Genomic DNA, 23,463 nt, shown 5'->3' with positions numbered 1-23,463 from the left:
ATGACTAGCATACCTTTTTTAAAGGGCCGGTGTCATAAAACATATAATTTTCCTTTTTTCTTTTTTTTGATGTAGGATGTAAACATTGTTAAATGCTTTAAAACGTACTGTTGAAGTCCACACAGTCCATATATGGAAACTAAGCTGCAAAAAAACAGCTCATTTTAAATTCATTGTTTCTGTGATTTTACAAAGACTAGCACATTTACATATGTCTGCCTATTCCATCTACATAAGTTTATCTCCGCCCAGTTAAGCTGAATTTATAAGGAGTGTTTCAACCCAGACTGTTTTTTGAATGAGGTGCAATAAAGGCCAGTTATTCAGAATAGAGCTTGTTTACATCATATATCAATCTTAAAGGCACAGTAACAAAAACAGAGGGGATAAAGAGAGGTTGGAAAATGGTCATTTAAAATTGAATTACAACTGGTTATGGTTGATCGTAGACTGTTCAAACAAGGCATCATGTGGTGAAAATAAGGGAATGTGTTTTAGCAGTATGTTTAACCTTGGTTCCTTTGGTCTGAAGCAAAGCAGAAAATTATACGTTGTTGCATTTTAGTTCTGGTTTGCATTCACACTGACATATTTATCGCCAAACTAAAAGTTTAAAACAAAAGTCATATGAGTAAAATGTCACATGTTGGGGAGATTTTATGACATAGAATAACTGTGATAATGTCCACCGAACTTTCTGGATCATGCTGTTCTCTGGGGGCTTTTTGGCTTTGTTTGTCCCTGTAACAGCCTCAAGTGGCTTACTGCTAAGCCTAATACATAATATAATTTATGTTTGCAGTCAAACGTGCAAATCGAGTATTTTATGACTTCAAATGTGCCTCAGGCTCATTTTAAAACCTCATTCTGCAATTACCAATTCAATCCCATGAATGGATTTTAAAACACATGCATGTGTCAAAACAGCATCAGAAACTCATCTTTTTACATACTAAAGAAGTTCTGCAGAGAGGAGGCGACGGTCTGCTTAGACGTCTTTGCCATTGTGTAATAAACTGTGCCAACTGTTTATGCACATGCTGTGTGTGTACCCATGAGGCAGAGCAAGACCAGCATTAAAGAACAGTATTACTTTCAAATTCAGAACTGTTTTTTGAAACCATACCAAGACTGTGTTACCAATATAATAGTATGGACTCAGCATTACATTACTGTTGTATCAGGGCAGTTCTCTATTTTGCTGAGCATCCCTTTCCATCCCACTCTTAGGCTTGTTTTCAGTCATATTTTGTAGGTCTTCTGTTAATTAAGCAGGCCCTCTGTATCGTTTCAGTTCTCTTCGTTTCATTCAGTTCGAGCACTGAACATTTTCGAGGACAGAAAATGTTGTCTTCGGAGAACACAACAGCAGAGCACCCGGTCTAAGAGATCACTGTCAATTGGCCAAGATTACCTCTTACCAGAATGACAAAGCTAATGCTACTAAAGATGCGCTTGTCATTGAACAGAAAATAATGTCCGACTCTCATCCTGCCGTTTTGTTCCCTCAGCTCTGATTACATTACACATGCAGTTCTGTTCTGTAAAAATACAAGAGGATGATGTAGCACAAGCATGATGGCAATTCTCTCTCTCTCCCTCTCTTTCTCTTTTGCAGTTTGGGAACACGTGTTACTGCAACTCGGTGCTGCAGGCGCTCTATTTCTGCAGGCCGTTCAGGGAGAGCGTGTTGGCCTACAAGGCGCAGCAGAAGAAGAAGGAGAATCTGCTCACCTGTCTGGCTGACCTCTTCCACAGCATCGCCACACAGAAGAAGAAGGTGGGCGTCATCCCGCCCAAGAAGTTCATCTCACGGCTGCGGAAGGAAAACGGTGAGGATACGCTAATATTCGAAGCACAATCCTAGAGTACTTCAAATGTTTCCCTGACGTTTCACAGATGTAGTCTTGATGATGTCTGTAGCCTGTTTTGTATTGTTTTTTATTTGTTTCTGGGGTTTGGTGGTGGTGACAGGACATCAAAATAAGCGTGTGCTGGTAACGCAGTCCTCTTATTTAGGTAACTGTGTGGAAAATAACCATGGTAAATGTTTAAACACAGGCCTATGTGAAGGCAACAAAATCCACAAAACTAAATTATTTTGACCAAAATAAGGAAAGCCAGTCTTTAACCATCTCACATTATTGATTTACCAAGGCATGTTTAATATATTTTAATATAGGGTGATTCAAAAAGATTCATCTGATTTTGAAAATGATTTATTTCACTTGTACAGAACAATGCAGTAAACTGTAAATAGTTTAAGTGAGCTTAAAGTTTATTATGTAATTTTATAAGTGCTCAGTATGAACCTCATCCAGCTGTACGGACAAGATCAACACCATAGTCAAATTCATCCTATACTGGATTGAGCATGTTGGCAGTCTCTGTACTCACGGCTCTTTCAATGCGATTTCGGAGATCATCCAGTGTTGTGGAACCAACAACGAACGCTCTGAGCTGTTGGAGATTCACTGCCGACGAAAATCACGTTGCACAGTTATGACGGATTCACTCTTATTGAAGTGGAGAACGCAGAACTCTTTCTGCTCAGGGGTCGGCATCTCCTCGTAGACTGAAGGGAGCCATCTTCCACTGACAGTCAGAAACTCTATGACCCCCTCTTTCAATTGGTATGTGTTTTCAATTGGTACGTGTTTCAATTGGTTCCTAGGCGCCTCACGGTTGTAAAAATATGTTGCCTTTAAATCAGATGAATTTTTTTGAATCACCATTTAAATGAATATATCGCAATGTCCCAAACACAATTTGTAATCACAGTTAGTGTTTTGTTCATATCATGCAGCCCTACAACCATTTTACCAGTAAAAATATGATAATAGGTAAAACTCATTCAGTCCTGGCAATTCCAGATTATAGATATAGTCCAAGATTACAGCTCACAAACCTCAGGGTGCTTTCACACCAACCTTCTTCAACCAATTAGACCTTTTCTTAAGTTCACCCTGTTTTGATGTGTGAACACTCCACCCACACTCCAGTGCACACCAAACACCTGATCTGTGAATTGCAGCTCTCAGTCCCTTTCCAAATGTACACTTTTTTTTTTTACGTTGGTCTGCCCCAAGTGAGAGAATTCAACATCAGAACAGGTTTTCTTCCACTAGCAGCACGTCAGTCCTGTACTGGCTGTGTAATCTGCCCATTTTAATATTTAACTCGGCAGGTGCTCGTATTGTTCTTGCAGCATGAGCTGCTGCTAATAATGGCTGACAAGCAGTAAAATTATAGCAAAGCAATGCATTTGATTTTGGCACTTAGACCATGGAACATATTTTTGGCAGTCACAAAGAAGCAGAGTCTGTGTCGAGTCCAAGAGAGCATAATTAGCCTCCCCCCAACCAAATCAGTTATAGAGTGCTACTCAGCGCAAGTGTCTGTAAAGTGACGTAACAAAATTGGCAGTTATTGTTCATCTCTAAGTGCGTTGAGTTGTCCCATGACATTGCGTTAGCAGCAGTTCAGAAAGATGCATTCACTACACCCTCCCAACTTAGTAGCATTGTGTGGGGGAGACCTAACTAGCAGGTGGAATTAGCAATGATGAACATAGGGAGAAAATTGGGTAAAATTGGGTAAAAAGAAAAAGAAGCAGAGATTTAATATTGCTCTTATTTTGGTGTAGACATTAAAACATCTCTCTTTTCATGCAATGTAATAGGTGAGTAAATACCCCATTTCCAAAAAAAGTTGGGATGCTGTGTAAAATGTAAATAAAATCAAAATGCAATAATGTGGAGATCATTTAAACTTTATATTTAATTGAAAATAGTACAAATACAACATATCAATTGTTAAAACTTAGAAATTTTATTGAAAAATATTTGCCCATTTTGAATTTGATGCCAACAACACATTCCAAAAAAGTTGGGACGGGGGGCAGCAAAAGGCTGTTAAAGTTGTGTAATGCTAAAAAAAAAACACCTGGTGGTTGATTGACAACAGGTCAGTAACATGACTGGGTATAAAAAGAGCATCCCAGAGAGGCGGAGTCTTTCAGAAGTAAAGATGAGGAGGAGTTCACCGCTCTGTGAAAGACTGCACGATCAAATAGTGCAACGATTCAAGAATAACGTTTCTCAACGTAAAATAGCAAAGAACTTTTGCTTTTCATCTACAGTACATAATATCATTAAAAGATTCAGAGAATCTGGAGAAATCTCTGTATGTAAGGGACAAGGCCAAAAACCAGTATTTGCTGGCCATGATCTTCGGGCCCTCAGACGCCACTGCATTAAGAACAGACATGATTCTGTAGTGGAAATCACAGCATGGACTCAGAAGCACTTCTTAAAACCACTGTCTGTGTGCACAGTTTATCACTGCATCCTTAAATGCAAGTTAAAACTCTAAAACGCAAAGAAGAAACTGTACATAAACAGGATCCAGAAACACTGCCACCTTCTCTGGGCCTGAGCTCATTTAAAATGGACTGACAATGTCGAACCACATTCTGCATGTGTTACAACAACATGGCTCCATATTAAAAGAGTCCGGGTGCTAAACTGACTTGTCTGCAGTCCAGATCTGTCACCACTGAAAACATTTGCCGCATTATAAAATTAAAAATACAACAAATGAGCCCCCGAACTGGTGAACTGGTTGTTGGCATCAAATTCAAAATGGGCATATAGTTTTCAAAAAACAATAAAATTTCTCAGCTTCAACATTTGATATGTAGTCTTTGTACTATTTTCCTTTAAAAATATGGTTAACGTGATTTGCATATCATTGCATCCTATTTTTATTTACATTCTGCACAGTGTCCCAACGTTTTTGGAAATGGGGTTATATCAAGAACACATGAATCTGATACAAAACTTTTTGATACTAGTAAAAGTTTAAAAAGGTCACTTTGTGGCACTAATGGAGGCAATGTGAAAATAACTGACTGTCTAAAGATGAAAGCAGTGATATTGCATCAGTCTCATCAGTTGGCAAAACTGATAATTAACTATTATCATTTCTTGATGTCTCATATACACAGTGAGCTGGGACTGGATTCATAAAGCGCATCAGCGTTAGTGCTCATTTAGGACTTATCTTGCCTTTCCGCAGATTAAGACTTAAGCAGGTTAAGAAAAAGTACTGCAAACTGTACTGATCAAATATTTCCTGTGTGTTTCTCATTTATCTGAATTAGATGAATCCATACAGTGTCCTTCATCGTTGTGCATGATGACAGGTAGCTAATTTTTAAATGAGGTCTTTATCCATTTTTTAGACCAAACTAGGTAAAGTATTTTCCAGCCTTACTGAATATAGAAGCCAAAGCTGACCCATGATTGTGCTACACACACTGGCTACCTAATTGCAAATCAGCGCTCTCATCATGAGCTGCTTGATGCAGTGGTAGTGCTTATTTATGGAGCGGAAAAAACAAGTTTGATTCCTGGATATCACACAAGTGAAATTACTTGATGGTCTCCTTAAAAAGCAGTTTTACTGATGTGGTCAGTGATGGGAGTATTGAGAATTTTTTAACTCTTCATGTGCTCTCTTGGTCATTTTGTCCAGCAAAAGATGTAGCATAGACATCTGGAAATATAACAATGTGCAAAGGTGGTTTTGAAAGTATGTTAATTAGGTCTGTAGTTGCCCTGGTATGGTCAGTGAATTAGCATCCGACTCTAGAATACTAACAGTAAGCCCCTGTGTAATATGGTGTATCTGTGGAATGAGAGACAGGTGTAAGGGTGTGTGTGTGTGTGTGTGTGTGTGTGTGTAGGTGAGTGGTATGAAAGGAGACTTGTTCTGCTGTCTTACTTCAGATCGCTCTCTCAATGAATGAACAATACAGACCTCTGTCAGAGGAACCAGTCAGCTGACTACAGACACACGCACACACACACACACACACACACACACACACACACAGTGTCACTCACCACTCACAGCCTGCATGTGCATAGTGTCTGTATGTAGTCAGTTGTTCGCTCATACTTGCTGATATGGGATCTATATGTATGTGTTTTAGTGAACAGACAGTCATTTTTAAATTTGCTCTTAGCATCCAGTCGAGTCTTGGGTCTAAGTTGTTTTTGTCTATGGGAAAAATTAATATTTTTGAAACTCAGTGGCTCAACTGATGAGTTCCAACGTCAATTTGTTTTGTACACTTTTCCCCCGAATATCACTACAAACAGACGGGTGACAGATTAAAAAATGTAGGTTTTCTCTATTCTCTGATACACAAATGCACTGTGTTCAGTTGACGCATCGCATTGCTCTCATTGTTTCCCTGTTGCTATGGAAACTGGTCCCGCCCCCACTGATCTGCAGCAGACATGGACCAGCAGTCACGGAATAGCTAGCGTGATGTTTTTCTCTTGTATTCAAACAAAGTGCTTTTGTAAAAAAGCATGAGAAACGTCGAGCGAAGCGTGAGGTTAAACTGAATTGCGTGAGTCTCACAGCCAATGTATGAAAGTGAATGTACACTACAAAGCTGTGAATAACACAGCTTGCTGAAATTAGCTTTTATCAGTATTTAATTACAAATAAAATATATACATACAAAGTGAAAAAATAAGAAGTCGTCGAATATCCTGTGCTTTATGTCATTGTGTTAGGTAAGCTTACATACTCTTGGCTAGCTAGCATTAGTTCGTTCAAAATTAATTTTCAGTGGAGACCTTTGCTGCTTCAGAAATGTTCTTTTTTGCACCTTGTTTTATAGTAACGCTGATAACGATGATACTGTTATGTTATGATGTATTAATACAATGTTAGAACTATATAACATTTTTTAATACAGTATTATATATCTGTACAGGGTACTATATAAAACTGTAAAACATATTTAATGTAGCACACTGGCTTGAACACATACATTTCTGGCTTGAACAACAAGTACATTATTGTAGAAAATAGAAAGGTTCTTTACTGTGTATTTGTGCTGGAATTGTTTTACCAGAGGAGTTCCTGTTTTGTAATTTGTAAGGAGGCTGACTGGCTGATTTGTATGGGTTAATGTAACTTTTCCCAAATTACCCCAGATATCCCAGAGGGAAACATTATATCCTAGACATCAAGATTAAAATTACTTGGATCCAAACAACCAACCAACAAACACTAAGCTAGTAAAGTAAGCCCATTTAACTTACCAAATTCTGCCCAACAAGACAGAAATCGCACTGCGTTGTGAGGGGTGCATTCACAATTTCTTTCTGCTGATTAGGCCATTACCAAAACTTTTTTAGATTTTAACAGTCCCGGTTTGCACCTGAGATTAAAAGAACTCTCAAACTTTATTTCAGTATTTATCTTTGTGTCCTGGTCACCACGAACAGAGGTGCTGTTGTCTGTTACTGGGGTTTCGTTGTTACATTGCCATGAAGTTGATTCGAACAGGACTGCTATTACTGAGGGAGCTCTGGGTTCTGCAAATGGAAAGTAATTTGCTCCAAAATTATTACTTAGGAGACTTTAAACATTGAAGATTCGTGCATTCGTCAATTAGGTAAAACTAATCCAACTTGTATAGAGCTTTAGTAATGCTAATGTGCTGGACCGCTGCTAACAGCCAGAACAGCTTCAGTTTGCCTTGGCATAGATTCTCACAGACTTGGAGGGATGAAACACAATTCCAAAAGATATTCCCTCAGTGGGCAGAGAGTGATATCCAACACATGGATGAAAAATGCGAAGACCATAGCTTATGATTTACTTCATTCTCATACTCATCAGACCATTCAGTGGCCCCTCGTGCCCTGTTGATGGGGACGCTATCATCCTCGAAGAGACCTTTACTGATGTCTTTTCCACAGATCTAATTGCCACGGAGTGTGGTAGGATGTTAAGTGCGTGAATGTGTATCATAAAGTACATCTGCATCTGCACCCGTTATGTTGCTCCACTCCATTTACTCTTTTTTTTTTTTTCTTTTAATATGTCACCCATCTATATATGCTACGTGCAGACTAACACTCCCGCAGTTGTCCCCTGTAGAGGATGGGTTAACTTTTTTCCACTTGAAAAATCAACAAAACATGTATTTTGGCTTCTACTGCAATATCACAAAGATGGAACTAATTATTACTGCTAGCTAAACCACAACAACGGTTACTGACATTGTGCTCTGCCTCTCCTCATAGACCTTTTTGATAACTACATGCAGCAGGATGCTCACGAGTTCCTGAACTACCTGCTGAACACAGTGGCTGACATCCTGCAGGAAGAGAAGAAACAGGAGAAACAGAACGGCCGGCTGAAGAACAACGGAACCGCTGTCACTGCCGAAACCGAGCCGGAGAACAAGGCCGAGTCCACCTGGGTTCATGATATCTTCCAGGGCACTCTGACCAATGAGACACGCTGCCTCAACTGTGAGACGGTGGGAGTTTCACACTTTTCACTCTCAGACTTTTCACTTTCATAATGGCTGAATTATAAGCCTGCAGGTTAACAGTAATAGTTAAAGTTACTTCTGCTAGTTAGTTCGGCTGAAAAAAGAGTACTTTTCCCAATTACTGCTTAATGTCAGCCAAGATATATTTGGTGTCTGAAGTTTGCTTTTTTTAGTTTTGGAGAATGTAATGAACATGTAATGATACTTTTACTCTCCAGTTAGCACAGTGTAACAGCACGCCTAAGGCTCTACACACTTAAATCATGGGTTGTTAAGTAATCTCAGATAAACTCTATTGTGGTCTCTAACACTGTATTACATTTGAAGTATATATAAAAACTGACCAAAATTCAGGCTTCTGTTTTTGACTATGTGAAATACATATGCCCATTTTTTCAGGATTGGGTTCTAGATTGGGTTCTAGATTGCATGAGTCTTTAAGTATCAAATGAAATCTTTTTGTCCAGCCAAAGGAGAGACGAGTGCATTGGTTTCGTATGTTTCTCAGTCTTTGACCCAGTTTTCCATTGTATCTAAGGCAGTTTGAGTTCATTGGGGTCTGTCCCTCTCTGCATGATACCTCACAGCATTTATCAATTATTTCTCCGCTGCTCTTTCTGCTCCTTTATTCACTTATTATATGTGTGAAAACTTGGTCAGCAGAGTTCAGCCTAGCCTGAACAGAGGCTGCTCTGGCCATGAAAAGGAGTGAAATGCAGCAACACCAAAAACTGCTGCCACATGAGGAGAAATAAATGGTTAGATATGGATCACGTTTACTTTTTGAACTGGGTTTTTATAATTGACTTTGCAGAGCTGAGTAAAATGCTTGGTAAGACATGAGTGATAGTAGTTCATTGTATTCTTTAACCCTTGGGAGACTAAGGTAATTTCTAAGGATGCAAATTTGCCAGTTTCTTTTGACTGCCAACCGGCCATCATTAGTCAGTGATTCATTGTTAACCAACAGGCCTAAAACCAAGGACCTGACCCATCAAAATATGTTATAAAGCAGAAACTTCCAGATCTGAAAGCTGGCTGGCTGAGCTACATTGTAAAATACATAAAATACACACAATTATGAGCGCTAATCAGCTGAATTGTCTACTAATTCAGCCTGGATATTAAAAAGTGTTCCATGTATGTACTGTAGAATGTAGTACTGATTGGGTCAGACATCAGGGTGTATATGAAGTAAGAGTCAGTCTTATACATACCCTACAGAAGAACCTGGTTTTGTTTAAAGCTGACAGCCAGTATCTCTCAGAAGCTGTTGCCAATTACCGCATCCTTCTCTATATTTTTGCACATCCGTATGTGATTTTCTAACACCATGCATCACACTTTTTCTAAGAAAAGACAGACAAGACAGTTGTGTTTTATGATGGCTTTTAGCTTTTTGTACTTGGTATGGTACATCTTTGTAGTTGTGCTGTCATCCTCTCAAAAAGTGAACACCACTATTTTTAGCTGTGTGCTTCATTTTTAGGAGGCTCATAGCAGAACCAGTTGAAGTGACCTCATATAATTCTGCTTAGTTGAATTGAAACTGTTGTTTGTTGGAAATGAAATAAAATGAAATGAACATTGTTTAACCTCTAGTATTAGTCAAACAATTACTTATTTGTTGGTTAACGGTTAATCAGTTAATCACTTATATCTCTAATCCTTTATGTTCCTTTGACTCTTACTTACCTCTGAAATAGAGTGTTGAATAGGGTGAAATGTAACTTTTGCAGTGTTTAAACTGTGGAATTTTTCTTGCTTTATTGTTGCTGATTGTCATCATGTGCCTAAGAAAAGGATATCCACAGTACAACACATGCTACGTGACCTAAGTGGAAAAAATGTCAAGGGAAAAAAAGTCAAAGTAACAAAAAATAAGCTTTTTAACTGCAGCTAGTTTCCCTTCACCAAGTTTATACCTGACAAATAATCGGTATCAGTATAAATTTACTGTGCTGGGCTGTGGCTGATACTAATGCTTGAACTACTGAAACAGGTTTACAAGGCTGGCCAAAGAGAGCACAAGCATGGACACAATCTCACCAGAATTGTCGGTTCTGCTTGTTACAGGTCAGCAGTAAAGATGAGGACTTCTTGGATTTGTCTGTGGACGTTGAGCAAAACACTTCAATAACACACTGTCTCAGGTATGCACACACACACACACACACACACACACACACTCTGGATTAGGAACATTTAATAACACATGCATGCTGCGTTGGTTATATGGTGGTTTGATAAATGCAAAATCTCAAATCGAACTTCTTCACTGCCTCTTATGTGAGTCCTAATAAAATGAGACCCTAAACCACAACCCCTAGATTTTATAACCACTTCAGATAACAGTTCCTATCATTTCTGCATGGTTTTGTGCATAGCATAAGCATCCCACCTCCCCACCCCCACACACACAGTTTACTCTTATAGGCTGTATGCAGATGCCTAGTTTTGATCTCTCTCACTGGTTTCTAAGAAAGATGATAAGGAAGAGGGTCTTGGAAGAGACAGCGGCAAAACAGTTGCAATTCAGTACTCAATTAAGATTGTTACACCATCACTTGTTGCCCTGTTTTGGTGATTGTTATCCGTGTGTGTGTGTGTTTTATCAGGGACTTCAGCAACACGGAGACGCTGTGCAGTGAATATAAATACTACTGTGAAACCTGCTGCAGCAAGCAAGAGGCCCAGAAACGGTCAGTGAGTTCAAGTTTTTATGCATAAATATATTAAAAATTGACCAGCACCCCCCCCACACACATATTTGTGAGGGCGTGCTGGTAAATTTTTTAGCCCCATCATTTGATCAAATGATGGGGCTAAATGGTATCTGAACATATTTACTTGAAAGACTTTGATCTGATTAATTCTGAGATTTCATACTGTTGACCACAATATCTGGATTTACTGCCTTTGAAAGTTCTTTGAGGCAGGTGATGTAGTTGGTTTATCATTGAATAATTGTCATCTTTCCATTTATTCTTAAAAAAGTTGAACAAGACCAAAATGTTAATAATATTTGATCATGGGGAGTTATGCAGAGAACAATATATTTGGTTTTGGAGAAATACAGTCAAAGTGAAAATGTATAAGTCTTTTTTACCTTTAAGTATATTGCCTCAAAAATATGAAATTAAAATTTCTATACAAATTAATTATATTGAAATGATAGTATATTATAATGCTCACACACACATTTTCTAAACCGCATATCCTCGTGGGTCACGGGGGGCGCTGGAGCCTATCCCAGTGGTCATTGCCTGGGGTCGCCCAGCCGGGGAATCAAACACAGGCACTTCTTGCTGTGAGGTGACAGGGCTACCCACTGCGCCACTGTGCCACCCTATTATAATACAATATAAAGTAATATTAATTATATCAATATTTAGGTTTTTCATCATAAATGTACAAAGTTGTTAACATTTTTTTGTCTGAGAGCATTGAAACATTAGCATACGACTGTATGTGAGAATAATCCGAATCTTAATCCTAAGCATGTGTGTTGTGTCTCCAGTATGCGAGTGAAGAAGCTGCCTATGATCTTGGCTCTGCACCTGAAGCGCTTTAAGTACATGGAGCAGCTGCACCGCTACACTAAGCTGAGCTACCGTGTGGTCTTCCCCCTCGAGCTGCGGCTCTTCAATACGTCTGGAGACGCCGTCAACCTGGACCGCATGTACGACCTCGTCGCTGTGGTGGTGCACTGTGGCAGGTGCGTGGCTGGACACTCATGCATGCAGTACCCACACTTACAGAGGCTCCTAAACATACTGGAAAATTTTTATGCTGTCACTGACATTTGTGGGCTTACTAGTCACTTCTTTCAGTTAATTTGTCCTTGTTTTGAATTAGACTGTACTTCTTGTAAATCTGTACTAATGCACTCATATGCACACTCTTCTTGTACCTGACAATGCATTATCTGTGTCATTACAGTGGACCAAATAGAGGACACTACATAACCATAGTGAAGAGTCATGGCTTCTGGCTGCTTTTTGATGATGACATTGTGGAGGTATATGTAAACTTCTTTACCTTTTTTATATATTTAACATTATACATTTGCAGGAACAAACATGGGACTATTTTAATATACAGATATCAATTACCTTTGTGTTTGGTACATCTGAAAGTTTCACTGAGCAGATATTGCATCTCACTTTCAGTGCAATGACTACATCTAAACAGAACTCTGTTTATGGAATGTCTCAAACAAAATATGACAGATTTGTACAGTGTAAGCTGTGCGAGTTATTGTTTTGTGTGTCAGCTGGTAGAGTGTTAAAGGGCCCATATCACAAAAAATACATTTTCCTCACCGTTTTGAAATGTTTTGATTTTTTTTGTAGCGTGTAAACATTGCTTCAGTTTTAAAGTGTACCATCCACTCCACAGTCCGTAAAGTCCAGATATGAAAAAAACTAAGCTACAAAAACATATAAATAATTTTTATATATCACAGAAAACTATTGCAAATTGAGAGAGGTTGGAAAGTGGTAACGTAAAAATGAATTATGGATGTTCTCAGTACATAAAACCATACAAATGTCTTAAGTAGGTCTTGGGGCAAAGCGCTATAAACAAGGAATGAACTTTCTTTCGTTTTTTTGTTCATAAGAATGTAAAATATTAGAATACTACATGTTTTTGTGAATGTTTTAAATAGCAAAAACAGTCCAAATGCTCATCCATAGTGCTTTCACTGAATATGATGAATAGATCTGTTTGTGTGTTAACTTGTTGTTCTCTCTGTCTCTCTCTCTCTCTCTCTCTCTCTCTCTCTCTCTCTCTCTCTCTCTCCCTCGCACACAGAAAATCGATGCACAGGCAATAGAGGAGTTCTATGGTTTAACTTCTGACATTTCAAAGAACTCTGAGTCAGGATACATCCTATTCTATCAGTCCAGAGAGTGACAACAGGAACAGAGGAGAAAGAGAGTGGAAAGTGCAAAGGGGGGAAATGAAGAGTCGAGAGGGAGAAAGGAAACAGAAAAAGTGTAGTTTAGTCACTCACCATAATCTCCACATCCCCTGGCACCCTCTCCCTCCCTCCCTCACTCAGGACTCTTTATACTGAAACCTGTGCCAATAGCACTCGAACCTTACCTTTGCCAACACTACATTTCCCAGAATTCTCCTCTCTCTGTTGTTGCTGCTCTGTGGGGAAACATCCTCCTGTTAAACTGACCATCAGTCAGTCCACCTGCATATTGAAGGCACTTTATAAACAAAAGCATCAACGAAGACAGCAACAAAACACTACAGAGGCAACAAAGCGACAGCTTATTCAGCGCTGCTTTTAGAAAGCTTGAAGGAAACGAACCAGTGCAGTGTCCATGAAGCAGTGTGGCCAGTCTGGAAACTCAACCCTCCACTCCAAGATCTTGGTACTGCTATGGCCTGTAAACGGGCTCTTCCTGGGTAACTTAATCCCAAAACAGGGCCTCTCTGTCCTTTTTTTGGAGCTCTTGTTCCAGATTTTGGGTTCTCTTCTATGGGTTTTTATGTGGCACCAATGTGTGTATGAACAGAATGTTTTAATTTATTCTTTTATGTGTTGTATGTGTGTGTTCTGTTGTTCAGAGCCGAGGGATATTTCACAAAGGAGGACTTACCATTGAGTTGGATAGCTTAAGCCAAAAGTGAAGATTGTTCAATAGGAATGCACCTTATTACCTCCACTTATATCCACTTAGACACAAAGACTGAACAATACTGAGAAAAAATAGGAGGATGAGATATTTTAGTTTTTTACAATAAATATTACAACTGCAACGAAAAAGGAGTCAAAAATTACCCGAGTAAATTAATGACGCTAATTAATTAATTGACTCTAACAATGTAAAGTGTGTATGAAGAGGGGGAAATAAGGCAGTACTTCAGTATTCTGGGGTGCACAATATAAATAAAATACTGTGTTGCGGTTATATTGCAATATAGCTTCCAGTGTATTTAAAACACATCAGTGAACTCTTGATGTCATTGAGGATTGGCTTGGATTTTTTTGACCAAAGTTAATGGCCCTTGATTAGGGATGTAAATGACTAACTGATTAACCAACAAGTAGACTGTTGTTCGGCCGGTGCAGTTGGTTAAAAAAACATACATTTTATTTCATTTTCAATAACCAACAGTTCCTGTTTGAATAGGCGAATTTGAATTGAATGCAGAATGTTTTCAAATTGTTCTGCCAGACAGGCCTACTAAAAAATGACCACATTTTGGAGAGGATGATGGCACAACTACAGTGCTGTACCATATCAAAAGCATCCTCAAGTGATGACAGAATCTAACTGTGTATATGTATTTGAACAATCCTCAGCCAGTCAGATTTCAGAAGAAGATTTTAGGCTTAATGATTAATTACTGAATAATGATGGTCATTTATTGGTCAAAAGAAGTTACATCCTTAGCCTTGATTTATCCAAACACCCAAAAAACATATGTGATGCACACAATAAAACATTCAGTGATTGGTTAAAGACTGATCTGTATATTGCACGGTTATGATATTAGTATTGCAAAGCCCAATGTTGCAATAATTATTAATGAACAATATGTTGTGAAGCCCTGTTAGACACTCCTCACTTTTGGTTTTCTCAATTGCGAAATCCTACTTTGTGAACTGCACCTCTGTTCTGCTCCTTAACTTCGTGTTCTCCCAAAGCATATGGTCTAATTACCACGGTCTACTTCAGACTGGTCTGTAGCCACTTCGTACTGTAGGTGTTGTGTTGCCCTTCACTTTGAGGTACAGAATAAGTGTGGTTAGTGAGTATGGTGTGATTTCATACACACTACATGGACATGAACGTGTGAATGTGTTTTGCTGACTGTTATGCACTACAACAACAAATGTGTGTGTGTGTGTGGGTGTGGGTGTGTGGTTGCAATAAGTTCAATTAGCAAACTAGGAATTAACCCAAAAACATTCAATACCTTTAGCCAGTCTTTACCACTTTTAAACTACAGGGCCTATCAGGTCTTACTGGACCTAGCTCATATTTTTCTGATATCAAGCCTTGATTGACCCTTCTGAAGAAAAGTGGACTAATGCCTGCATCTAGTCCTTAGCTGAAAGCGTATGGCGGTCACCAGGCCACGCAGATACTCAGAAATTACTGGAGCAGACTCGTCTGAGGTCAGCACAGCCCTTCTTGCCTTACATCAGTGGTCGACTGTTCAAGGAAGAAAAACCTGCATCCTTTTGAAGTTACTGTTAAACTCACAGTGATCCTCCTACAGAGCCAAGACTCAAGGCTGAAGCTTGTTGCTCTCACTTTATCTTGCCTTTTCCTTACGTAACACTGTTGTTACCTAACTGCCATTGAAGACCACTGGCTGTATTTTGCAGGGCTGTTGCTAGCCACTCCAGAGTGCGATGTAAAACTGGTTAAAAGCAGTTCAGTCACAGTCTTTTGGTATAATTTGAAGTCTGGCTCATCCTACTGGTTTAAACCTGCGTAAAGATGAGTCATTCTGACTAGGTTCCGCTTTCCTCCTGGGCTTATATCTGTCAAGAGGCTCAGGAAAAGAGTACCAATCCACTTTTGTCTGTATATTGAGGTTCCCAGAGATATGAAAGGCAAACGCTTATGAAAGGATGCTCTGCTGCAGTGGTTGTGGAGTACCCTTGCCCTGTGTTTTAGTGGTTCCCTTGTTCCCAGGACACCTGATGCAATAATAAGCTCTTTAACAAGCCCTTCACCATTCGAAGAGGGTGTTTTGGGAGCAGGGAAGATAATAAAGGATGGTACTCTCTAGGACCAGAGTTGGGACACAGGGTGGTACTTTCTAGGACCAGGGTTGGGACACAGGGTGGTACTCTCTAGGACCAGGGTTGGGAACCTGTGTTCTTCATGCAGTCTGACACATGTAACTCTGGATCTCTGGTTTAGTCTAGAAGTTTTACATTTGCTACTTGAAGGGGAATTCCCCCAGTTTTTCAAAATTTCTGCTTCATTTCATGGCTGAGATGTAAACAAAGACATTTAGATTGGTTTGATGTGAAAGAGTTAATTGCAGAAAAAAGGTACTGGCTCACAATTTCTATACAGTGGTGGTGATGGGAACCAGGGGTCACAATGTCTGTGACCAAATATAGCCAGTGAACCAACACCCATCTTTTGCATTTTTATATTTAATGCTGATGATGGTAAAATAGCGGTAAATCTGAAAAAATAAGTTTTCTTTGGGGACTATTTTGCCTTACAGCTCTCTGTATATACCTCTCTTCCATGAACGGATTAAAAAAATAGGTTTTAGGCCAAAAGCTTATCTCAAAGCTAGCACTGTCTCAGGCTTCAGGCATTGTGGCCATAAACATTTCTTATAATAACTTTTTGTGATATAGGGAGATGAAATGGTTCAGACGTCTGGTTCCCATCACCACCACTCTGGACAATTCTGACTCGCGTTTCACATCAAACCACTCTTTGTTTACATCTTAACTGTTTAATTATGCAGACTTGTTGACAAATCAGTGGAAGTACTTTCACAAGTAACTTGTAACTATTTCACTCATATGACGTTTCCTCTGCTTTAAGCATTCTTGGCATTACCATAAAGGTGGTACTGTCTACAGAAGGTACCTTTTTATGCTAACATCTGTTTTTGTCTTACTGTGATGGCAGTGGTTATGAATATGGTTTTAATAGACAGCTTCCAGAGCCAGTAACACAATGGCTGCTACCGGCCCTGTAAAGGGGTTAATAAAGCCTTTATTAATAGGAAAGTTAAGAACAAGCGCACAATATATTCCATTGAAAATGTGAAGGGCATTTGTCAAAGAGGGCTATCACTACTCATCATGTGTGTTTGAGAGGACAGTCTCTAGGCTCAGAAGGAACGCAGAGAAAAACAGAAGGCCTCGTTGATTGAGGTCTAAGAAATGGACATATTAGTATGAAACAGAGACTGTGTCTTGCATAAGCTTATAAATGAAGGGCTGAGACGCACTGAGTTTAGTAAGGTAGTTTATAGGGCAAAGATCAACATTCCACGTGATTTTGATATTGCGCTACATAGATTCTCATGTGTTTTTTGTTAAATCATGTTCATAATGGAGAAGCACTACCAAGACTTGTGGTGGTGTTTATCATTCCTGATTCGTGGCTTGAACCATGATATATGTGCGTGTGTGTGTGTGTGTGTGTGTGTGTGTGAGATAACTACATTTCTGAGTTTCTAAACCCACTGAGACACAGTGCACTGAGCATGTTGTCAGAGAGGGCTTTGCATTGCGATACACATAGTCAGTTGGTACACATCAAACCGCGCGTCTCCGTTTGCACCATAGCACAATCAACATACTTTACAATGTAGATCTGTTGTCTTTTTGGACCTTATTTAGTGGTTAAAGTTACAGTGAGTACAGTTTTTCATTTAAATCTTTCCTTTAAAGTTCTTCATAAGTAAATCGCAGCTGTCCAAAAAAAAAAAAACATACATCATATATATTTTTTTTTTCAGTTTTGTTTTTCTACATCATTTGAACGCAGGAGCTGTTCTTTACGTTATGTGAACATTTCACGGTGAAAGGACCAATAGAAATGCTCCAAAATGACTTGGAATGAATTCACTTTACATTTAATCTATATTAGGTTAGGAATGATTGTCCTTTATTTGTAAAGTTAATTTTCATTTAGTATTTTTTTTTTGTTTGGTTTTTTTTGGACAGTGATGATACTGATTATGGCGTGAGGGCAATAAATTAGAAAGTCTTTTTGTGAAGACAAAACTCATAGCAGTATGGCAGCTGGGTAAAAACATATGAAGATGCAGTGGAAGGATATCACCAGAAGTTACTTTTCCAGAAATGCCAAAAATGTCAGACTTGTGAAAATATTACTCATTGTAACTGTAATCATCAGAATATGTCTTTGATTTTGAATCCATGGAGCACAGAGTGTGCGTTTCAAGCTTCTGGATAGCTTTATGCCACCAGGATAGCAGCTGGCAGCTCAGTGGTTGGTCAACCTGTTGGAGGACTTGGTGGTTCAGTTTTTGCTAGAAGTGCTCCTCAGCTCTTTGGGCTCCGTTTTCTTCTGCGCAAGGCACTTAACCTGACGTTGCCTCGGGGGGACAGCCCTTATTACCCCCATTCCTCTTTCCTTTGGAATTGAATAGGTTCTCAGTGTTCTTTTTCCTGGTGGAACCCCATCCCTCCGGGCACTCCAAGCTGTGACCCACTTGATGCTTTGACTAGAGTTTTATGTATAAGGAGCCACCTAGACGCCCCTTAGCTGTTTGTGCACACAGGTAAAGATTCCCTTGTTGGTTTGTTGCCCCTTTCTCATCAGACAGACGTTCTGGTGTTTTTGTTTTTGTTTTTTTTTCTTACCTCTTAACTGATACAATACCCTTCAAAAGTTTGAAATCAGTGTTTTCAGTCATATAAAACCAGATTGTGTAGAAACATATAAAATGCTTGTGAAATGCTTCCCCTTTGGACCAGGGTTAAAACAATTAGGTCTCAAAAAATTAGTAAGAAGTATGTAAAGGATAACATTTTAATGAAGCATCAGCACGGTTAACACATTTTCTTTTCTCCCAATTTAGTCATGTCCAATTTCATCCACCAGCTAGGTGTCCCCTAAAGATGCTAGCAGCGCTAGGAGGAAGACGGCTAGCATATGGCTGTTGTCGGAAGAAAACCTCGTATCTCCATTTTTGACGTTTTTCAGTTTTTGACATAATTTGAAAATACCTGTTACCCTTTACAACGTTGGTGAATTCTATGACGGATGGACTGAAAGAATTGACCCAAAATGACTTGGAAAAAAAGTCTGGTTCCATTGACTTACATTAAAAGTAAAGTATGTTTTTTTCCTTCTCCTGTAAAGTTGCCATTTTGGAGATTTGGGGTTTTCTTCCGACAACAGTGATATACTTCCTCAGAGTCATGTGAAGCCAGCCACCGCATCTTTTCGAACTGCCGCTAGTGCAACGTCATTTGACAGCTGATTGCTGATTCCTGATTATAGTAAAACACTTATATTTTCTTAGTTTGACTTCCCATCCATTCATAGATGCAGCCTGAAGCCCAGCAGCTCACATGCTGTTGCTATGGCTCCACAACTGTAATCCTCTTGTTTAAATATAGCTTTTAAACAGCAAGTTCCAGCTTTAAAGAACAATAAGAACCTTTAGAATGATGAACAGATGATGAAAGCATGATTCCAAAATAACTAAGAAAGTTGTAGCATCAGGAAAAAAGTTAAAATGAAGAAAGTCAAATGAATATCCGGATTTCCTCGTATTTAAGTGGTGACCACATCTCAAGGCAGATAACATGACCAGAAAAAAGATGCCTGGTCAAATGACATGTATTATTCATTTTCTTTGTGAAAATAAGAACACATCCAGTACAGGGAATATTATATATAATGTTTTAACAAACACTTTACTGTTTATTTACTGAATTTAACAAAGTGGGAAAGATGATGTTGCCTGTGCAGAAGTTATGGCACACTTAATATTTCATTTTCTAATATGCAAGTAAATAGAAATTGTGTGCTAAAATGTGCAGAAAACACCATTTAAGTTTGTTCCCTGAAGAGTACATATTAACTTTTTTTTTTTTTCCATTTAAAAAAAATCAACAAAACATATCATTTGACCAGGGATGTTTAAATGTCTGCATACAAACGGTATATTAAACTTTTACTTGTTCCTGAAATGCTTGAAACATTGATAATAATTAAATCTAGTTATCATGACGAGATTCTAAAGTTTTGAATTTTATTTTTGAACGTTACTACACTACAGATTTATGATCACTGTGTATTAGCAGAGGCTTCAGCTCGACTATGCAGAAATTACGTTGGCCAGGCAGAGACGTCCTTTAGCGCTTTTATTGCCTGCTCCAAAACAGCCTTCTGTTTAGCACATCCCAAAGGAGGGAAGCAGATGTTGAGCATATTTGTGTGTCTGTGTGAGTGTGAAAAAGCGAGCGTGTGCGTCTGTGTGAGTGTGAAAGGAAACGAGCGTGTTGTGTACATAGTTCCATGTGATACCTTCTCTTAACGGTACTGAACTCTCCTTCACTGTAGCTGTGATCGTGTGCCGTTTCTCCACCTTACTGATCAAACATAACTGATTTTGTGCCAAATCCCTGCATACATGCGCGTGCAAACACACACACACACACACACACACACACACACTCCTCTAAAACTGGAACACAGAAGAAAACCCGAGGAAAAAAAAGAAGAAACTGTTTTATTTGTGTGGGATGCAACTGTACATAAAGATATGTAGAATGTCTGATAGTAAGAAAATATATATTTTTAAACCTAAGAGGAGCTGGAATTCTAAAGGCTGTAAAATGTTAAAAGGATTTATTCTGTAGACTGGACGGTGGTGTCTTACAAATAAATGACGAATTGAAGAGAGATGCTGTCTGTTTTCATTCCTCATCAGTGTCTGTCTGCAATTTCAGTGGGTCTTTTTCAGGGCGGCTATTGAAGTGAGTGCTGTTCACTTGATGTCACTGAGCGAGCGGTATTAAGAATTGCTCACAAAAGCTTTGCAAACGCTTAAGCTTGTGTGTCGAGTCCCAAATCACACATGGCTTGTTGCAGACCTGCTTATCGCTGTTGTCGGAAGAAAACCTTGTATCTCCATTTTTGATGTTTTTCAGTTTTTGACATAATTTGAAAAGACCTGTTATTCTTTACAGTGTGTGTAAATATTATGATGAATGGACTGAAATAAACGGCCCAAAATGACTTTGAAAAAAGTCTGGTTCCATAGACTTACATTATAAGTAAAGTAGTTTCTTTCCTTCTCCTGTAAAGTTTCCATTTTGAAGGTACAAAGTTTCTTTCTGACAACAGCGAAATGTTAAATCTATTAGACTCCATTCAGACACTAAACTGTTCATGCAGAAGCACAGTTACATTTGCAGTGCTGTTCAGAATCCGTGTTATCAAGTTTAGAATCAGTGTTTTCAGTAATATAAAATCATGTAATATCATAAATTATACCCTGTGTGCAAAAGTTTGGGTGCCCCTGGTCAAACTGCAAGTTTAGTTGATTTTCTAAGTGAAATGTCACACATCCCCTACAGATCATGCACATTTTAATGCTCAAGTACTGTTCATGTGCCAAATTTAACATAAAACATATGATGTGGCCTGTGCAAAAGTTATGGCACTTAATCTCTGTCTGTTTTATTTCTTTTGCAATATGTTGAACTTAGTGAATGAGTAGAGTTTATGTACTGAAATTTACTGAGTGTCATATTTAATTGTGTTCTGTGTAGAGGATGTGTTAACTCATCTTTGCTTAGAAAATCAGCAAAACGTCATTTGAGCAGAGCTGTTCAGACTGTGTATTAGCACTCGTGTGAATGCCTGGAGAGTCTGGCTTCTGTAAGTTCTCATGGTTAGCACAGTCAGGATGACTTGGCTTGTGCTGGATTCTTCTGTTTCCCCGCATTAAAGCATGACTAAAGCAGTGCTCACTTCATCAGTGCTGATGCTTTTGTTTGCACGTTTGCTTTGTCTGGCGTGTTCTTGTGTCCACAGCCCTGTTTCTCTCCTGCTCATGTGGGCACTTAAACACACACACACACACACATACACACACACACGCAACAGGTTTCAACTAATGTTATTTCAGTGCAGGGACATTAAAGGCCTTGGGCAGAGAGAGAGAGTGTGTGTGTGTGTGTGTGTGTGTGTGTGTGTGTGTGCGTGTGTGTGTGTGTGTGTGTGTATATCGGGGGGGTTGACTAATGAAGTGGCAGATGGGAAGAGAAGAAAATCTAGACTGATTAATAATGTGAGCATGTAAAATCATAAATCTAGTCAATACATTGTAACATTTCTCATTAATATTATGAGATTATTTAAGGTATTCATAGATGATTTTATTTGTTGGGGGCAGTCGTGGGCTGGAGGTTAGAGAACCAGCCTTGTGACCGGAAGGGCACTGGTTTGATCCCCTCAGCTGACACTATGTGACTGAAGTGCCTTTGAGCAAGGCACCTAACCCCCAACTGCTCCCCAGGTGCTGTGGATAGGGCTGCCCGCTGCTCCAGGCAAGTGTGCTCACTGCCCCCTAGTGTGTGTGTGTGTTCACTAGTGTGTATGTGGTGTTTCACTGCATGGATGGGTTAAATGCGGCGGTCTAACTCCGATGTGTTCAGACACAGTTGGCTTAAAAAAATTAGTTCATTTTATCTGGGGATATCACTCTACTGGAAGATCATTTTGCCTGTTTCAAACAATGTTTCTAGAAATATGCAAAATAAACAGCTAATAGAATAAAACATTTCAAACAAATACAAAACTTAGAAATAGGTCAAATATTTAATATTATGTTTTCATATCTCATTAAGAGAATCACTAGATTTGTCTCTATCAAATCTATAATCACTAGATGAGTGATGATTTAATATGCTGAAATATCATTTTAGCAGTGCGTTGTGTAAAAGAAAGTCCTTCTCCGTGACATCACTTCCTACTTAGTGCTATAAGTCAGCAACACAACACAAAACCTTTAATCTAACGCCCACTGGTGTGTGTGTGTGTGTGTGTGTGTGTGTGTGTGTGTGTGTGTGTGTACCATGTTTATGCTACATTGTGGGGACTACAAACTGGTCCCCACAGTCTTAATCATAAGGTTAGGGTTGGGTTTGGGATAAAGGTTTGGTTAAGGCTAGCAGTAGTTATGGTTAAAGTTTGGGTAAGTCCAGAAAATGAATGGAGGTCTATGTAATGCCCCCACAATTCAGAGAAACAAATGTGTGTGTGTGTGTGTGTGTGTGTGTGTGTGTGTGTGTGTGTGTGTGTAAGATACTGAGAGGAATGTGATGTCATTACACAAAAACACAACAACAAGCTTCCTGTGATGATACTGAGTCAGGCAGGGAGTGAGTTTGCTGTGTGTGTGTGTGTGTGTGTGTGTGTGTGTGTGTGTGTTGTCTCAGGACTCCTACATTAACTTAATTCACTGACCTCTCTGGGGATGGCTGTTGAATAGAATAGTTTTTATATTTTAAGACCTAAATGACACAATACAGGCTAGATAAATGGAATAAAACCAAAATATACATACGTACTCAACACTCCTGGTCA

General features: G+C 39.0%; 1 protein-coding gene across 1 annotated transcript in view; it reads left to right on the top strand.

Annotated features, from left to right (window-relative positions):
* The window catches only part of usp46 (ubiquitin specific peptidase 46), a 28,766-nt gene extending 8,928 nt beyond the window's left edge, over positions 1 to 19,838 (top strand). Inside the window, exons 3-9 of the mRNA XM_036581469.1 lie at positions 1,619 to 1,832; positions 8,118 to 8,356; positions 10,448 to 10,524; positions 10,990 to 11,073; positions 11,892 to 12,089; positions 12,314 to 12,392; positions 13,190 to 19,838. Coding sequence (XP_036437362.1) covers positions 1,619 to 1,832; positions 8,118 to 8,356; positions 10,448 to 10,524; positions 10,990 to 11,073; positions 11,892 to 12,089; positions 12,314 to 12,392; positions 13,190 to 13,291 — 993 coding nt within the window. The 3' untranslated portion in view covers positions 13,292 to 19,838. The remainder of the gene's footprint in view (positions 1 to 1,618; positions 1,833 to 8,117; positions 8,357 to 10,447; positions 10,525 to 10,989; positions 11,074 to 11,891; positions 12,090 to 12,313; positions 12,393 to 13,189) is intronic.
* The last annotated feature ends 3,625 nt before the right edge of the window (positions 19,839 to 23,463 follow it).

This window comes from Colossoma macropomum, unplaced genomic scaffold (genome assembly GCF_904425465.1).
Source record: "Colossoma macropomum unplaced genomic scaffold, Colossoma_macropomum, whole genome shotgun sequence".
Taxonomy (NCBI): Eukaryota; Metazoa; Chordata; class Actinopteri; order Characiformes; family Serrasalmidae; genus Colossoma; species Colossoma macropomum.
Note: the sequence above shows the minus strand (reverse complement) of the source record. Positions and strands in the feature narration are given on the sequence as shown.